This window comes from Neolamprologus multifasciatus, chromosome 5, assembly GCF_963576455.1.
Source record: "Neolamprologus multifasciatus chromosome 5, fNeoMul1.2, whole genome shotgun sequence".
Taxonomy (NCBI): Eukaryota; Metazoa; Chordata; class Actinopteri; order Cichliformes; family Cichlidae; genus Neolamprologus; species Neolamprologus multifasciatus.
In genome coordinates this window covers 30,642,930-30,658,291 of record NC_140443.1, presented here as the reverse complement: position 1 = coordinate 30,658,291, position 15,362 = coordinate 30,642,930, and the positions used below count along the sequence as shown (strand labels likewise).

Below are 15,362 nucleotides of genomic sequence, written 5' to 3'. Positions count from 1 at the left end.
CTAGCTAAGAGCAGAGCCATTGCTATCCCAGTGGACCTGGACAGTCAGGTGAACAACTTGTTTGTCAAGTCCAACAATGTCGTGCAGAAGAGCATCCTCAACTGGAGACTGTCTGCCAAGAACACATCCAGGCGAGACTCCGGCCTGACCACCTCAAAAGACTACAGAAACATCATTGAGAGGCTACAGGTCAGTAGACGGTCTGTTGCTGTTTCAGTGTAATAAACTTAATCCATTTTCATCCATTTTAATTTTTTGTGTGCTTTATTTAATCGTAAGCCAAAAATCCTGTAAAATGAAACATAAACATTAATGAAAGCAATAAAAGCCATAAAAATAATGCAAACATAGACAGAAAAAAAAACACTGACTGCATTAAACATTGCTAAAGTAAATGCATTGCCTTTTTTTTAAACCAATCTTTTGAAAACGTTATTTTTAGATTGTGTACCTGTGTGTTCATAAAGAAGGCCAATATATCAGGGGGCACAGAAAGCAGTAAGTGCTTTTATGAAGCCCATTATCGACACATCAAATGGCATGGTGGTACAGGACATCCAGTTCTGTTAGTTGTGGTAATATGACCATTTGTGCCATTGTCAGTCTGGCACACAGGAGCTCTCTTAAACAGGGTGTAGATGTCTTACATTTCCAAATGCACAGCATACACATGCAGCTTTTTTGCTTTTCTCTCCAGGCTGATTACATAAATGGATCTGTACTGATTCATTGTTTATGGTATTTGTGTTTTGCAGTAAAATTCTAATTTTCAAAAATGAAAGTTTTGCTCTAATATTGATGTCTTATCTTTTAGGGTATTTGGTGTTTCTCTGAAGAAGAGGTGATTAAATTCTATAAAAGTCACTTAAAGCAACATGACTGTCTGATATTTACCACAGATTTCTACCTATCAGGCAGTAGAATGAGTGCAGTGAATATCCACTTCCTCTTTGGGTTTTTTTGTGGAAGAAAGTTAACACTATATGAAGACAGCTCGGTCTGCCTTTTTATCATAACTGAAAACTCCAATGTGAAAGTACAATGGGTTAATTAAGCCCCCTCACATTCCTGTTAATTGTTGCCAGTATGCACAGGGTGACATAATGTTCTTGGTAACTGTGTGGCAATCCAAAAACCATAAAAGATGTGTCCAATTACATCCTAGAAAAATGTGGTTTTAGCAGCAGACCATGTTGCTCCACTTTATTCTCTAGTAACACATGACTCAGTATTCACTGGAAGACTAAAAAATCAAGCCAAGGATCAGTGAGCACACTGTTGATACTACTTATGAAACCTTAGGACTTTTTTATCCTGTAATTCCAACGATAAAGCAAAGCTGTTTTGTTATGGAAATAAATTTTCAGTGATGTTTTAGATGTTTCGTTCCTAATCCACCCATTTCTAGACGAGGTTTTCTGTGTACTTCCCAAATTCCTGTTGTCTTTGCAAAGACTGCTGGAGTTTCACAGCCTTATGTTTTTTCCCACCTCTTGATGTTCTCAAACTTCTTTAATCAGCACCCAACACAGCATCACTCATTTTCACAGTAATCATCACCAGGCGTGACAGGAAGTGCACTGCAAAAGGTGGCACGGTGGTGTTTATTATGGTGTGATTTGATGTGTAATGCACTGGATGTGTCCCTTCCTGTTTCTATATTAAATTAATATTAAAGCAAAATAATGTGAGGCTGACTGTAGCTGGATGTCTTTGAACGAAATGCAGGAATAGGAAGACTGTTTTAATTATACATAACAGTGTAGCTGTTTGCCATAAAACACAGTTCTGGGTTATTTGTAACCTTTGGTTCTGCTCAATAGGACATCGTGTCTGCCCTAGAGGACCGTTTGAGACCTCTGGTCCAGGCTGAGCTCTCGGTGCTGGTGGATGTCCTGCATCGTCCGGAGCTGCTCTTCCCTGAAAACACAGACGCTCGCAAGAAATGTGAAAGTGGAGGATTCATATCAAAGTGAGTCTAAAGTTGTCTGAACCACTTCCAGTGCTGTTGCTATTTTTGGAACGCTTTTGGAAGTCCCCTTGTAACCGCTCGCATGTGTGCATTTGTAGTTTTGTCTTGTACCTCAAACATGAATGGAGACAAGCATCTTTGTCAACCTGATGAGACTAGTTTTTCAGCAGAGGAGGGTCTGTAGCAGGGCCAGGAGCGTGCTTGTTGTTGTTTTTAGATATTCATGTGGTTCTGCACAGTAAATTTGTTCCTCGTAATCAGTTCTACTGTAACATTCTGAAACGTCTGAAGGTGAAAAAGCAGAGAAAACGATTTCAACTGTGGCTGCTGGCATCAGCCTGCACTGGCTTTGGGGAATCACTTAGTCTTTAAGTTTTCTGTGAACATGAAGCATCTGCTGTAGTCAGCTGAAGTCATTTCCTTAAATCACCGTTTTCAGTTATGGCCAAAGCACCTAAATATGCTTTAGACCCATAACTTCCAAGTCTCTTGTTTAGAACAAGGATAATCACTGTGTCATAGAAATGATTTATGTCACTGTGAGACTTGAAGTATATAGAGTTTTGGAGGAAGGTGATGAGTTCATCAGTCTATTTCTATTGTTTGTGCTGATTCGCGCCCCCCCCCCCCCCCCCCCCTTGTTCTCTTTGATCAGACTGATCAAACACACCAAACAGTTGCTAGAAGAGAACGAGGAGCGCCTGTGCATCAAAGTACTGCAGACACTGAGGGAAATGATGTCAAAAGACCGGGGCTATGGGGAGAAGGTATGTTCCTCCTTCATTCCTGTTTCTCATTCTCTGGTTCTAGTGTTGCCCAAGATTCTCCCACACACGAGTTAAAATGTTACAACACTTTTCAGGATGTCAGGATGTTCTGCGTCAAAACTTAGGGTAAGACACGACATCACAAAGCAATAAAAAAAACAAAAACAAAACTGAGTGCTCTCTGCTTACCTCTGGAGCCTCTGTAGAACACAAAAAGTAAATGACTCATACACAGCGAACGTCATCAAGTCTTTCATTTGATATTCCTGCAGCCAGGGCAGTTTGTGATTTTTCTTTTCTAGTTTTAGTGCTTTTAAGAGTCTGCAAAAAGTAATGATAAAAAGATTCCCATGTTGCTTTTCTCCTTAAATTAAAAAAACTAACTAACAAAAAAACAGTGTTATGTGTATCAGCTTTATTAACTCTATTAACAATGTGCATGATCCAACATTGTCTCTCAACCATTTTACGCACCATTCATTGGCTACTAATGATCACTTATACTAATCCTAAATAAATTGTCTCAACTGTGCCAACTTGTTTTCCAGTAAAAGGATAAAGCGCTTTAATATCAGATGAAAACATTAAAACAACTTTCAAAAATCTTGTTGTTGTTTTTTAACTGCTAAAATAAAACTATTTTTATGTAGATTTGCTGCCAGGGAATTTGTTGTACGTTACCCTGTGATTTATTCACTTTTTTAAATTAGTTTTTTTGAGTGCTTAGTAATGACTGGATTTTGTGTGTGTGTGTGTGTGTGTGTGTGTGTGTGTGTGTGGCAAGCATGACTGACGGTAACAGAAAAAGTAAGAAGCTTGTAAGGGATCAGGTCCTAATTGTTGCATGGCAATGATTCCTCAACAGATGGATAATTGAACATCAACATATGGTTATTTCAAATCGGGGCTCCTCTTTGCCTTTTTTAGAGATTATTAGAGATTAAAAAAAATAGTTAAATCTGATATTTAACAGGGAATGATGGCTAACGTCCCTTTGAGTTTGGTGTAAGAATCTATGAAGCTTCAAGAACATTTTAATCAGGCCAAGTAAGATTAACAGGAGAGTGTACTTTAATCACAACAGTCAATCTCTCATTTTATTGGTTTGGTCCATTACAGACTGAGCTCATTCTGAAAAGAAATCTGCTTGCTTGTCTTTGTGATGAAAGCACTTCAGAAAGGGTTTTATTTATTTATTTTTTTGTTAGTTAGTTTGTTTGGGATTTTTTTGTGGTGTTTGAAAATGGTTAAGCTTTTTTAATTAGATCTTCAATTTCAACTTCAAAATCTGCTGGATGGACTATTTCCTGTTTTATTGTTTAACAAAACTTAACTGATAAAATAAAGACATTATTTTTGTGTTGATAAACAGGGAGGGAAAGAAAGCAGCTGGTTGGGGGGAAAATACTAAATATTTCACCTTCTCAACCAAACGGTGTTTAAAAACAAAGACTTGCACTTTTATAATCAGTTCTCTTAACATGAAAATATTTGATGTAATACAGTGATGATGTAAAAAAGGTGTCTTTACTGCAATTAACTTGTTCTGTTTTTGAGCCTTGACAGCCCTTTCTTCGCCCTTTTTCACTAACCTGACATGCTGCGTGTGTGTCTGTGTGTGGGTTTCAGAGGCTTTACATTTGCACACTTGTTACAGAGCTCTAACTCACTAATCTAGCTCTACTAACTCTCTGCTTCCTATACTTCTTCTCTTGCAGCTGATTGCCTTTGATGATGAAATGGATGTGGCTGAGGTTGATCACTTTACTTACTATTGCGATGTTCATTTGTCTCCCACTAACAGCATAGATGTGCTTGTGTTTCACGTAGGCTTTCTAGCGTTTCAATCCCTCATCTGTGTCAGCAGCTTAGTCCATTTCCCCGCCGTGTGCCTGTTAAGAGTTGCTCCTGAATTTCATGGAAAAAAGTAGCATAATGCTAAAATGTCTGCCTCACAAACTCTATATGGCCAATAGTACTGGGCCACCAACACAGCTGCCGGGCCATAGAAACCCACAAAGCTCCCGGTGCGCAGTTTTTGTGCTGATGTTAATGCCAGAGGTGCATTGAGCTCTGAAGTTAGTGAGTCAGGTATCTTTTATGCACGTCAGCACTTGGTGAAGTTACAGAGTGCAGCTACCAAGTACTGCAGCTCAGCAACTTCATCGCTGAGTTTTTGCGGTTTCTAAACACTTCCACTTTGCAGTGATACCATGTGCAGTTAATGCTGGAATATACAGTAGGGGAAAAATTTCACTTGTTGCAACTGCTTTTTGCAATGGTGGCTTCCTATTACAGTACCACATGAATTCAGTAAGCTTGTAATATATATAAATATTTGTAAAGGCAGACTGCATTTTATTCAGCTGTGGTAATGGGACTGAGGTGTGGCCCAGTGCTTTTGTCAATATACTGTATGTGCTTTTGTGCCATGCTGTACTTTGTTGTATATTTTTTTGAGTGAACTGTTTAGGTAAAGACGTGTTACATTTGTAGAATATATCCTACAGGATTTTACTGTTATTTTTAAATAACATAAGTTAACATATTTTGGTTAGACCCTGGATTGGTCGTGTTAATTTTGGGGTCTCAAGACGAGACTGTGCTTATTGAATAGATCTTTTGTGCATGTGGTTTAAAGCTGGGTGTGAAGCAGCCACCTGCTTGAATTTGAATCTTCTTCCTCGTTGCATTGTGCCTTTTTTAAAGCACTGTCTGCTGTCATTGCTACAAGTTTGTGGACTGTCAGAACTGAATTTATGGGTCATGTTATTACTGCATATCCAGTAGAAGTCTGCAGAGACATGGATGTAAAGCATAACTTGGTTCAAATCTTCTTGAAGTAGTTGAGAAATTCGAGAGACATCATAATCAATAGTTACTAATGTTTGGATATAGCATGTATACAAAAGTTATCCATCCATCAAACAACGATTATATTTTTGTGCAGGTTAAATTTTTTGTTTAACTCTGTACTCGTATTTTTTTAAAGATAGCTAATACAGGCTCCTCGATAAATGTATTCATTCAGTCCATCACTGTCAGCACACAGGCGGCTTAGCAGTAATATTTGTAAGGCCATTTTGTTACACTGCATTACATCGTAGAGCTGTTTCTATTTGTGGCACGAGTCACTCTAAATGTCGCACAGCACCCTGATGATGGATGGTGATAAGATGGCATATTTTTTCCTCTAAGCCCTTTGCCACAATTACAAGAGCAGGTGTGAGTGTATATATAGCTGGGGATACTCCATCTATCAGCTTTGTAAAACAGGCCATCGGGCCGTGTGTGCTGGTCATGCCTTTTGGCCTTTAAAATAGCTGATGAAACATGTTTCTGCTCTCTGAAGATTATGCGTGCCGCCACAACCACATCATATCTGAAATGTTCCTTCAGACCAGTATTGTGATAAGATTACTATTTTACACGAATGTAGATGTTTTGTGAGGAGTTTCGTTTTATTTGATGTTTACAGCTAAACTTACAAATCTTTTAAGCTCATTTTGAAGGAGTTATTCACACTTTTCTCTCCTGCTGACCCATTGCCAGATCTTTACTCATACTAGATGTCTGTTCACCAGCCTTCAGCTTTCTCAGGCTAGCTCCTATATTTTAGCCATTTTAAGTATAGAACTGTGGGTTCTAGACTCAGTTTTAGGACTATAGTATTGCTTTAATGACTGTATTGTTGCTTTAAATTGGTACACAGACTTCTTTGGTTTCTGGCCAGGGTTATTGAGCGTTTCAACATGTGCCCCCTAGCATTGGAATTTCTTTAAATATTTAAAAGTGGAACCAGATTTAAAGTGTTTTATTGTAAAGCACTTTGTATTTTTTTCCAATTCTGCTCTAATTGGATAAAACGACCTGAACCCATTCCTCTACTTCACTGGGTTTTTATCGGGACTTCTGCTGGCTTTCATCAAAGCATCAAATTTAATTCTTGACCTTGGTTTGATTTAAAATGTACTGAAACCTTAATGTTCTGAATAATAGAAAGCTTATATATCTATATGTTTAGCGTAGTCGGGAGCTTGTATTGTAATCAGTAAATTGATTAAAACTGAAAGTATTGCACGGGAGGAAGCGTTTCTGTGGCAGCAGGAAACACTGAAGTTAAAAGCACGCCAACATCACAATAGCCACTTAATCCAGAGTGTGGTGCAGGGCGTGCGTCTGTGTGTAAGAGAAGTGAACAAAGCTGTTAAGTAAGGAAATGGAGAAATTGTCGGAAAGGGTCTTTCCAGAGTTGCAGGAAGCAGCATGCTCTCAGTTTCTCTGTTATGTCTCTGTCTTGCTTTCCCTCCTTCCCTCTCTCCCCGTATATACTGCTCAAGTGATGGAAATCCCCAGCTTCCACAAAAACAGGGCTGTTCTCACAGAGCACCACTTTGTTTCATCAACTCCTCCCACGTGCAGCATCCTAAGAATGTCCACACACTCCCTAACGGCACATGTTCTCTGCCACTCATTCGCGTTAACAACAGCATGAAGCGGCGTGGCTGATGGCTGGCAGCACGTCTCTGGGTACTCTGATTGATGGCAGGAAGGCAGACGGGCCAAAACCCCAACTTCCCCTCATCAGCAGCAAGATAAACTGCCATTATAGCTGTTACGTAACTCAAGTGTGTAGCCTGCTGCTGCTCCCTGACCTTTTACAACACGCCCCCTCTCTTTCAGAATCACCCACCCAGGGACCTCTAGGAATGAGTGCAGCTGTTAGTTCACTACTGCCTGACAGACTCCATCGTGCTTCTTGTTGCTGCACGCCCAGACGCTGTACTGGATTTTGCATATCCAGTCAGGCTGATGAGGGAGCAGGATCAAGTGGAATGACTTTTCACCCATTAGGAATAGCTTATCTCATTCTTCCAGAAATAGCAACATGATCAAATGCAAGCCGGGAGAAAACAAGACCTGACCAGCTAGGCGGACTCATTGTCAGGCCTTATCGCATCAATCGCTGCGCTTGTTTGTTCTCGCTTCGTGTGCACGGCTTTCGTTTGAGAGGCTGCACGAGCATAAGGGGGGGAGATGGAGATCATTTCTCCTTCTAATTCAGGTGATACAGAGAGATTAGCTGAGGCCGAGCATGTAACCGGACACGAAGGTTATATAAGGGAACTATTTCTTTGCGGTCTCTCTGTGTGGGCGCAAATGTCTTTTTCCAGTTCGCCAAATTCTTTTTGTTCACCGTCAACCTATAACAGTCTCTTCATTATCTCAGCCAATCAGAGTTTGTTTTTGGGAGGTTTTGAGTTTACTATTTCCTCTATTTTTCTTGTGCATTTTTTTTTGTCACCACATTGTTTCCAATCCCCACACAAACATTGTTGTTTTGTCTCTTTGCCTTTACCTACTTCCTCTTTTAGCCTTCTCTGTATTTACCAGTTGCCACTCCCATCATTCTTTCTGCCAAGCTGCCTCAGATAGCTTGCTCCTGTCCTCATTTATCCTTCTGCCCATTACAGTGACTGAATTCTGGAGACTCCGAGCTGCTCTGTTTTTTCTTCTCAACAGGGGGAGCTGCGGACGTTTCTCAGCAACGGGCAGCACTGTCCCAGTTTCCTTAACTTAAGCTGCACGATTCTTGGGCTCAAGCCAGCTATCAAGCAGCAGTTACATAAGAGCCAAAAGCATTTTTTTCCCCTCTGTTTTCCTGGAATTTTAAACTCTCCACTGATGTGTGATCTCCAGTGGTAATTGGAAATCAAAGCACTTCAGACATGTCTTCCAGGAGACAGTAGGAGCTGGAGCTCAAGTTAGGTTAGACGGACTGCCATGAGAAAATTGAGGCCTTAACTTGGGTAGTAATGAGCACATGGTACAGGGCCAGCTTTCTACTCCCGGTAAACTTATAAAAATATAAAAAAAATAGATAATATAGCTCCATCTAATCTTATGTAGGTTTAGGCTTTTAGTTCTAATATTCTTAATAGAGAGATGGTTTGAAAACTGACTCTCCAGAGAAAGTGCAACAGATTTTCCTGGTCACTGAGACCATGTGACCCTTGCTGCCACTATTTACTGCCATGTTCACAGTGCCATTGTGTTTATTTGCCAGGCCTCGCCTCTGTATTCATTTTAATCACACATTCTGGAAACGCTAAAAATGCTGGCAATTATAGGGTCGGGCTGTCCTCACGGTCAGATTTCGATGCACGTGTAAGTATATTAAGAGAAGTTAGTTTTGCTACTAGCTAGCTGCTGAATATAACTTAAGTTGCATGATGTGTGATGCATCACTGTTCTTCTGACTTCTGTGGAAGTCAGTGTGTTGACATTAAAGGAGGCTTGATGCAGGGAAATTCCTGTCCAGTTGCACAATTAATCAGCATAAAGCAGCATGACTGGTAACCCAGTCATGGCAGAGAGAGACAGAGACGTATGCCCATGTTTGGTTGTGTATTTGTTTTTTTGTTTTTTCTTGCATTATCTGCAGTGAGATGTTTCGTGTGTGTGCGTGTATAGACTTTTAGTTTTTTAAATAGCCGTTCACAGAAAATAATCATCTACTGAATAGGCTAGCATTAGCACTTTATTTTGTTTTAACTCATTTAAGGTAAATGTCTACAAAACTCTCTGTATAATTATGCCATCACAGTATTCATTGTTTTACTATGTGGTAGGAAATTATTAGAATTTCTGTTATTTTTTTATTTATTCTTTTTTACTCTTTCTCTCTCTCTGAATTTATTATGTATCTGTTGTTTTTAGTTGGTTTCATTACTTTGAGATATGTATTGAAAATAAGTTGTACTTTTTGCATCTCTGACCATGCAATACATACATTTACTGTTCAAACAGCTAGCATGGGAAATGTTTTGTAATTTTTTACTTTTTTAATTACTTTTTTAATTTATTAATTTATTTTTAGGCAATTTTCCAATTGTAACAATATGATTGTAGTCAAACCAAGCATATCATGACAATGGTTTGAAAACATGCTCAGTCATAAATATCTCTTGTTGTTTCTTTATGTCCTTAGAAGAATCAAAGTGTGCATATTTGCTTCTGCCATCTTTGGTTTGTAATGTTATTATCATTTTATTAAGAGGGAACCACAGAATACCAAACACACCAGTGTTGCTTTAATAACCAGCAGTCTGTGGTGAGGTGGGGGCAACTGAGCTTTTGCTGTTTTGCTGCGATGTGGTAATGCTGCTTATCACTCATGCTCTGTCATCAAGCAAACCCCATGAACACTAAAATGAGAAACACTTAAAAAAACAAACAAACATCATTTTGTGTCTGCTTTCTCTGCTCCTGGCTCTTTGTACATTGATGATGAATCGCTGACGTTACTGGTAATAGAAAGTTTTGGTTTTGGAAGCTGCTCTTGGAGGGTGGAGTGACCTAACTAATCCGACTACTTCTAACCCCAACTAACTGCGTCCTTTTATTTCCAATCAGCTGGCACCTCCACCTGAGCCCGAAATCCCGGCCGAGGTGTGTTTTACTCATATTGGCCCATTGCCCACTAACATGCGTCACTACTGATCATCACTCATACTCATGATCGGCCACCATCCTGTATTATTTGTGCTGTGCGTTTTCCAGATCCTTATTTAAACAAGGAAAAGTCACAACCTTTCCTTATGCATTTCCACTTTTATCTCCACCCCCCTGCCCTTCCTGCATCACCCCTCTGCCACTGCTGCTTCTGTGGAACTTGCTACATATATGCCCTTGTTTGCATACAGTCTTCCGCTTCTCTACTCATCCTTTCCTCTCTGCCTCCGTCATTTCTCCCATCCGCTCATCTGTCCTTCTAGCTCTTTGATGAAAGTCCAATTCACTGACCTCCTTTCATTGGGGTTGCTGTAAGGCTGGGGTGGGGGTTGGAGTCATGGGTGAGGTGTTTTTCCATGCCAGATTGGTGCTTACAGTGTGTGTCAGTAGCTCACTGCTCTGTTATGTAACCTAAAGTGTTTCTTTTCTCATGGCTCTTGGCTTGTTTCTTCCCCTCCAGCAGTCTATCATTCTTTTATGTAAATCATTTAGGCACTTTTTCCACTGTGAGCGTAAAGTAATGAGGGAGGTAGTCTGACAAATGGTTATAATTTTAGATTTTAAAAATGTAAGATTTTTACTTCAAAAACTTCTTGAAGGTGTTAAAAAAAAAGCATGTCAGTCCTCCTCTGCATGAAGCCCTGCACGCCTTTGACTCGACCTCACATCTTCCCTGACACAACCACTTCCCTCTTAACTGCATGATCAATTTTGCACCCAGTTTCCTGCATGCTTGTAAAGTAACTAATTTGCACTGTATTGACACCCTATTTTTGTTTTCCCCAACTTTCCTTTCCAACTTTTTTTTTTCTTTCTTATTTTAATGCTTTCTGCTAACTCACCTCACCTTTAAGGAGCTTGATCCCAACCAGCCGCTGAAGCAACTGGAGGATCAAAGGAGGGTAGGTAAAGAGTTTGGTTTGCTGTGGTCTGGCACAGGCCTGCATCTTACTGACTGATTGTGATGCCCTCACTGTTGCACTGCTGCTACAGCATGGCACTCACTCCCCTCCCAGTTATGACACAAAACATGTGACAGAGATCAGCCAGGAAACACTAATGTGGGTTCTCAGTCTGCGCTTTGTGTTTGCTACAGACTGACACAGAGGTGACACACTGCTGTGATTTACATACAAGGCCGAGGGTTAATGCATATGTTCAGACCGAGAAAGAGCACAATGTCAACTCTGAACATCACTGACTGAGGTCAGAGTGCAAGGATCAAATAAAAAATGTGTGTGTGTGTGTGTGTGTGTGTGTGTGCTCCATTTTTTCCCAGGTGGACATCTTGATAAGATTAATCTTTAATTTTTTTTCTCTTTCTTTTTATGTTTTGTTTTACTTGCACAAAAGTTCAAGGCACGTGTATGGCCATAAAATGCCATAAAACACCAAGATGACATGAAAAACTAAAAGGAAACCTTTCAAGTGAAGCGAGGAGATTTCAGAAATTCATTTTACAAAATGAAGTTTCATTTTTGGTTTATGTGGAACCTTGTAACCCTTTATTCCTTTATGTTGTGGCTTTGTCTATGTAGGACATACTACTATGAGTGCAATTCTGTATCAATTTGATAGTCTTGTGTCAGCATAGTAACTCTGGGTTCAAGTTCCATTTCTATAGCAGAAATAGATCTTCATCTCCTAACATTCATTTTCCTGGTAGGGAGAGGCTCTGCGGCAGATTTTGGTCAATCGATACTATGGTAATATCAAAGCTGGCCAGAGGAGAGATAGCCTTACCACCTTCAGTAACGGCCCACTCACGCCTGGAGCGCAAGGGAAATCACCTACAGGTTTGTGTAACGATGCTCTACGTGTCTGTGTGTCTACATGGCTATGCTGTAAAGATAAGATGAAATGAAATGATTTACTTGGGGAAGGTGGGACAGCACTGCACACGCAACATAAAAATAATAGTTTTTAGCCTGCCAGCTATAATATATGACCGCTAGCTAGAAACACATGAAAAATTTCAGCTTCAGTTGTGCAATTATGGAAATGTGGTTTAAAAAAAAAAGTTAAATAATTGGGTAGAGCTATTAAATAATTAGGTTTTCAGCTCCTGTAATGAAATCTTTCAACCATTGCAGTCTGCTTCAGCTATTTATCTCCATCTATCGCTGCATAGCTCCATCTAGTTCTATTAAACCGTCTGTTTTGATAGCTGCAGTCATTACAGTTTCATTAGGAAATAATTATTTATATCCAAGTCAAACCATGTGTGCAGAAGCTTCTGTAAAAGTCATTTTATTTTTTATTCAGATATTTTTTTAAACTAAACAAGCTGCTTAAAAATTACTGTTTTGATGAATTACTTGGGAAAATACAGTAACAATGCTCACACAGAGTTTTAACCTAATTAAAAATAAATAAGTAAATTGATCATAAACTAATCTGACCACATTTTGTTTGTCACTATTCAAAATAATTTTACCCAGAAAGACTTTCTCTCTCCCCTTCCTTTTTTTTTATTACTTTTTATTTTTTTATTTTTTAAATAGGTTAATTGCTACTTATTACAACCAGATGCTCATGTACATAAATGAAATGTTATCAAATGTATCTTCTTAAGGAGGGAAACTTTTAACTTTGGCAATAATAAAATAGATTGTGTCATTTAACTCTTTACAGAGTAACTGGTTTTTGTCAACAGTCTAAATTATTTACAAATTCACAACTAAGTATTTACTGATTATTGTACAGTCCTTATAATGCTGGAAATATTTCTGTTAGTTGCACAGATTACAAGGAAAAGTGAGCGAGTGACAGTTTCCAGTGGGTAGCAGTCAACAGAGCGTGCTACGAGCATTGTGTTGGAACATACTTTGTAAATGTTGTATTTTAAACTCAGCGCCCACATTCACAGTCATTTACCTGATAGACGCTGCGCATTTACTTGAAAATAGTAAAGGACAACACGGCAAATGTTGAATCTGTAATGAATTTTGAAATTGACATTTACCACTGTCTTAAGTCTTCAGTGTTTAGGAACTGAAGAGACTCATTGCTGTAGTACTGAAAGTGATTTCAGGTGCTCAGGCTGTCTTGGTCCTCCGTTGTCATACTGCTTCGTATTTTTTGTGAAGCAGTGGAAACGGGTAGGCTGAACTGTGGCTCTTTAACTTTGGATACATTTTATAGGTTGAGAATGTGGGTTGGCATTGTGTTGCCAAAAAAAGCAAGCGCTTAACTGAAAAAGCCATCATCTGAATGTTAGCATATTTAAAAAAAACAAAACTGTTTTTTAGGTCAAATTAAAGCCATCAAAGTCATCTTCTGCTGCCACTCTGGACTCTTTGCTTATTTTCCCATTGCATCTGTCTGCTCGCACTTGTACCACTGCCATGCCTGTTTCTTCTCCACTGTGGCTAAATAGTGAGCCTTAAACTTGAATTTCATTTCTGGAAAATGGACATCGTTACAGGGAGGCAAATCTGGTGAGTAAGGCAAGTGGTGAACGACATTTGGGGCAAGGAAGTTGCAGTAAAACTCTTCTTGGCTGTCTGAATTTCTGCTTCTGGTTAAGCTTCTGACCAGTGGGCCTAATTAGTAAAAATATAGTTATCCACTTCACCTTAGTTAAACCTAAATGACAGAGAAAAAGCAGCAGTACTTCCGGAACTGTCATATGTGTATACATAATTTTTATTTTTTTTACTTACCGTAACAATAAATAAATAAATAACCTTTTTATTTTTTTTCTGGTCCATTAAAAAAAAAAAAGTACATATAATTTATTGTAATATATACTGCTGGCATCAGATTTGAAAATGCCTCAGTTTGCCTCAATGAAACTGAATAAAATGTCCCTTTATCAACATTTAATATTTTGCCATTTTAATATTTGCAAAGAAATATACAGTAGAGTATAAAGAATTTGCAAATGTGTCCTTAGTTATTTACCACGGGTCTCACCAAATCAGGAATTTGTACAGGAAACAGTTAAAGTGGTGTTTTTATCCTCCCTCACTCTTTTTGCTTACATGAGATTGACATTCATAAATTTAATAGATTATTAGTAAGTGACATTTACCCATTCCATTGAGTCATGCCGTGTCTCTCATCAGCGATGACTCATATTTGGTCTATAATGCTTTAGAAGGCATGAAAAAAAAGATCTTATTCACAGCTGTGGTCTTACACTGCTTTAAGCCCTTGGACCTGGGGGGCTCTGCTATTGAGCGTACTGGCTCTGTCTCCCGCATAACGCAGGTCGTGTTGTTGCCAGGCGACCAAAGAGCCAAGCTCCATCTAGAATGGGATGTGTTGTTGATTCAGTGACTCGCCCAGCCAGAGACGGCTCTGATGGGTGCTGTTATCTCACCAGTTCTTCTCTTACTGGCTGTGGTAGGCAGCAGTAGGAGTTAAAGTACCTCAGTGGATTAGAGACACATCTAACGTGCTTTTTTTTTTTTTTTGAGTGTGTGGTGGCTGAAAAGACACCTGTGGCTTATTACATGACTCAAAATCGCCTTACTTCCTCCTTACCCAATAGCATCTTAAATAAAATAAACCGAACTGAAACAATCGCTTGTGATTGAATCAACCACATGTAGATTTTTTAAAATATAATTATTAGGACTTTCCCAAATGTCATTGTGATTTTAGCTATATTTATAAGCTAAATGCACAGCACTGTCCACCTTTTAAAAACACACAAAAAAGATACAAATCCTGAAATTAAAAAAACAAATACCTGCACAACCAACAAATATCCAAACAAGGACTCAAAGAACACAAACCTCCGCCACAGTAGCTCACTGTCTCTGCAGTATTTACTTTTAAGGGAATAATTAATTAATTTCATGTGTGTATAAATTCTGTGTATATATGTATATATGTGTATATATGTATATATATGTATATATATATATGTATATGTATGTATATGTATATGTATATATATGTGTGTGTGTATGTATATGTGTGTGTATATATATATGTATATATGTATATATATATGTATATGTATATGTATATATATATGTATATGTATATATATGTATATGTATATGTATATGTGTGTATATATGTATATATATATATATATATATATATATATATATATATATATATATATATATATATATATATATATATATATA

The 15,362-nt window shown here is 38.6% G+C and overlaps 1 protein-coding gene across 20 annotated transcripts in view; it reads left to right on the top strand.

Annotated features, from left to right (window-relative positions):
- Nucleotides 1-15,362, top strand: part of itpr1b (inositol 1,4,5-trisphosphate receptor, type 1b) — an 82,029-nt gene that overhangs the window by 30,271 nt on the left and 36,396 nt on the right. For 8 of the 20 annotated variants that reach the window (XM_085158793.1, XM_085158783.1, XM_085158791.1 and 5 more), the window contains 7 exons: nucleotides 5-189; nucleotides 1,824-1,972; nucleotides 2,628-2,739; nucleotides 4,458-4,493; nucleotides 10,156-10,191; nucleotides 11,109-11,156; nucleotides 11,921-12,050. In XM_085158793.1, coding sequence (XP_085014919.1) covers nucleotides 5-189; nucleotides 1,824-1,972; nucleotides 2,628-2,739; nucleotides 4,458-4,493; nucleotides 10,156-10,191; nucleotides 11,109-11,156; nucleotides 11,921-12,050 — 696 coding nt within the window. The remainder of the gene's footprint in view (nucleotides 1-4; nucleotides 190-1,823; nucleotides 1,973-2,627; nucleotides 2,740-4,457; nucleotides 4,494-10,155; nucleotides 10,192-11,108; nucleotides 11,157-11,920; nucleotides 12,051-15,362) is intronic. The other 12 variants (XM_085158799.1, XM_085158798.1, XM_085158797.1 and 9 more) reach the window with 6 other exon arrangements.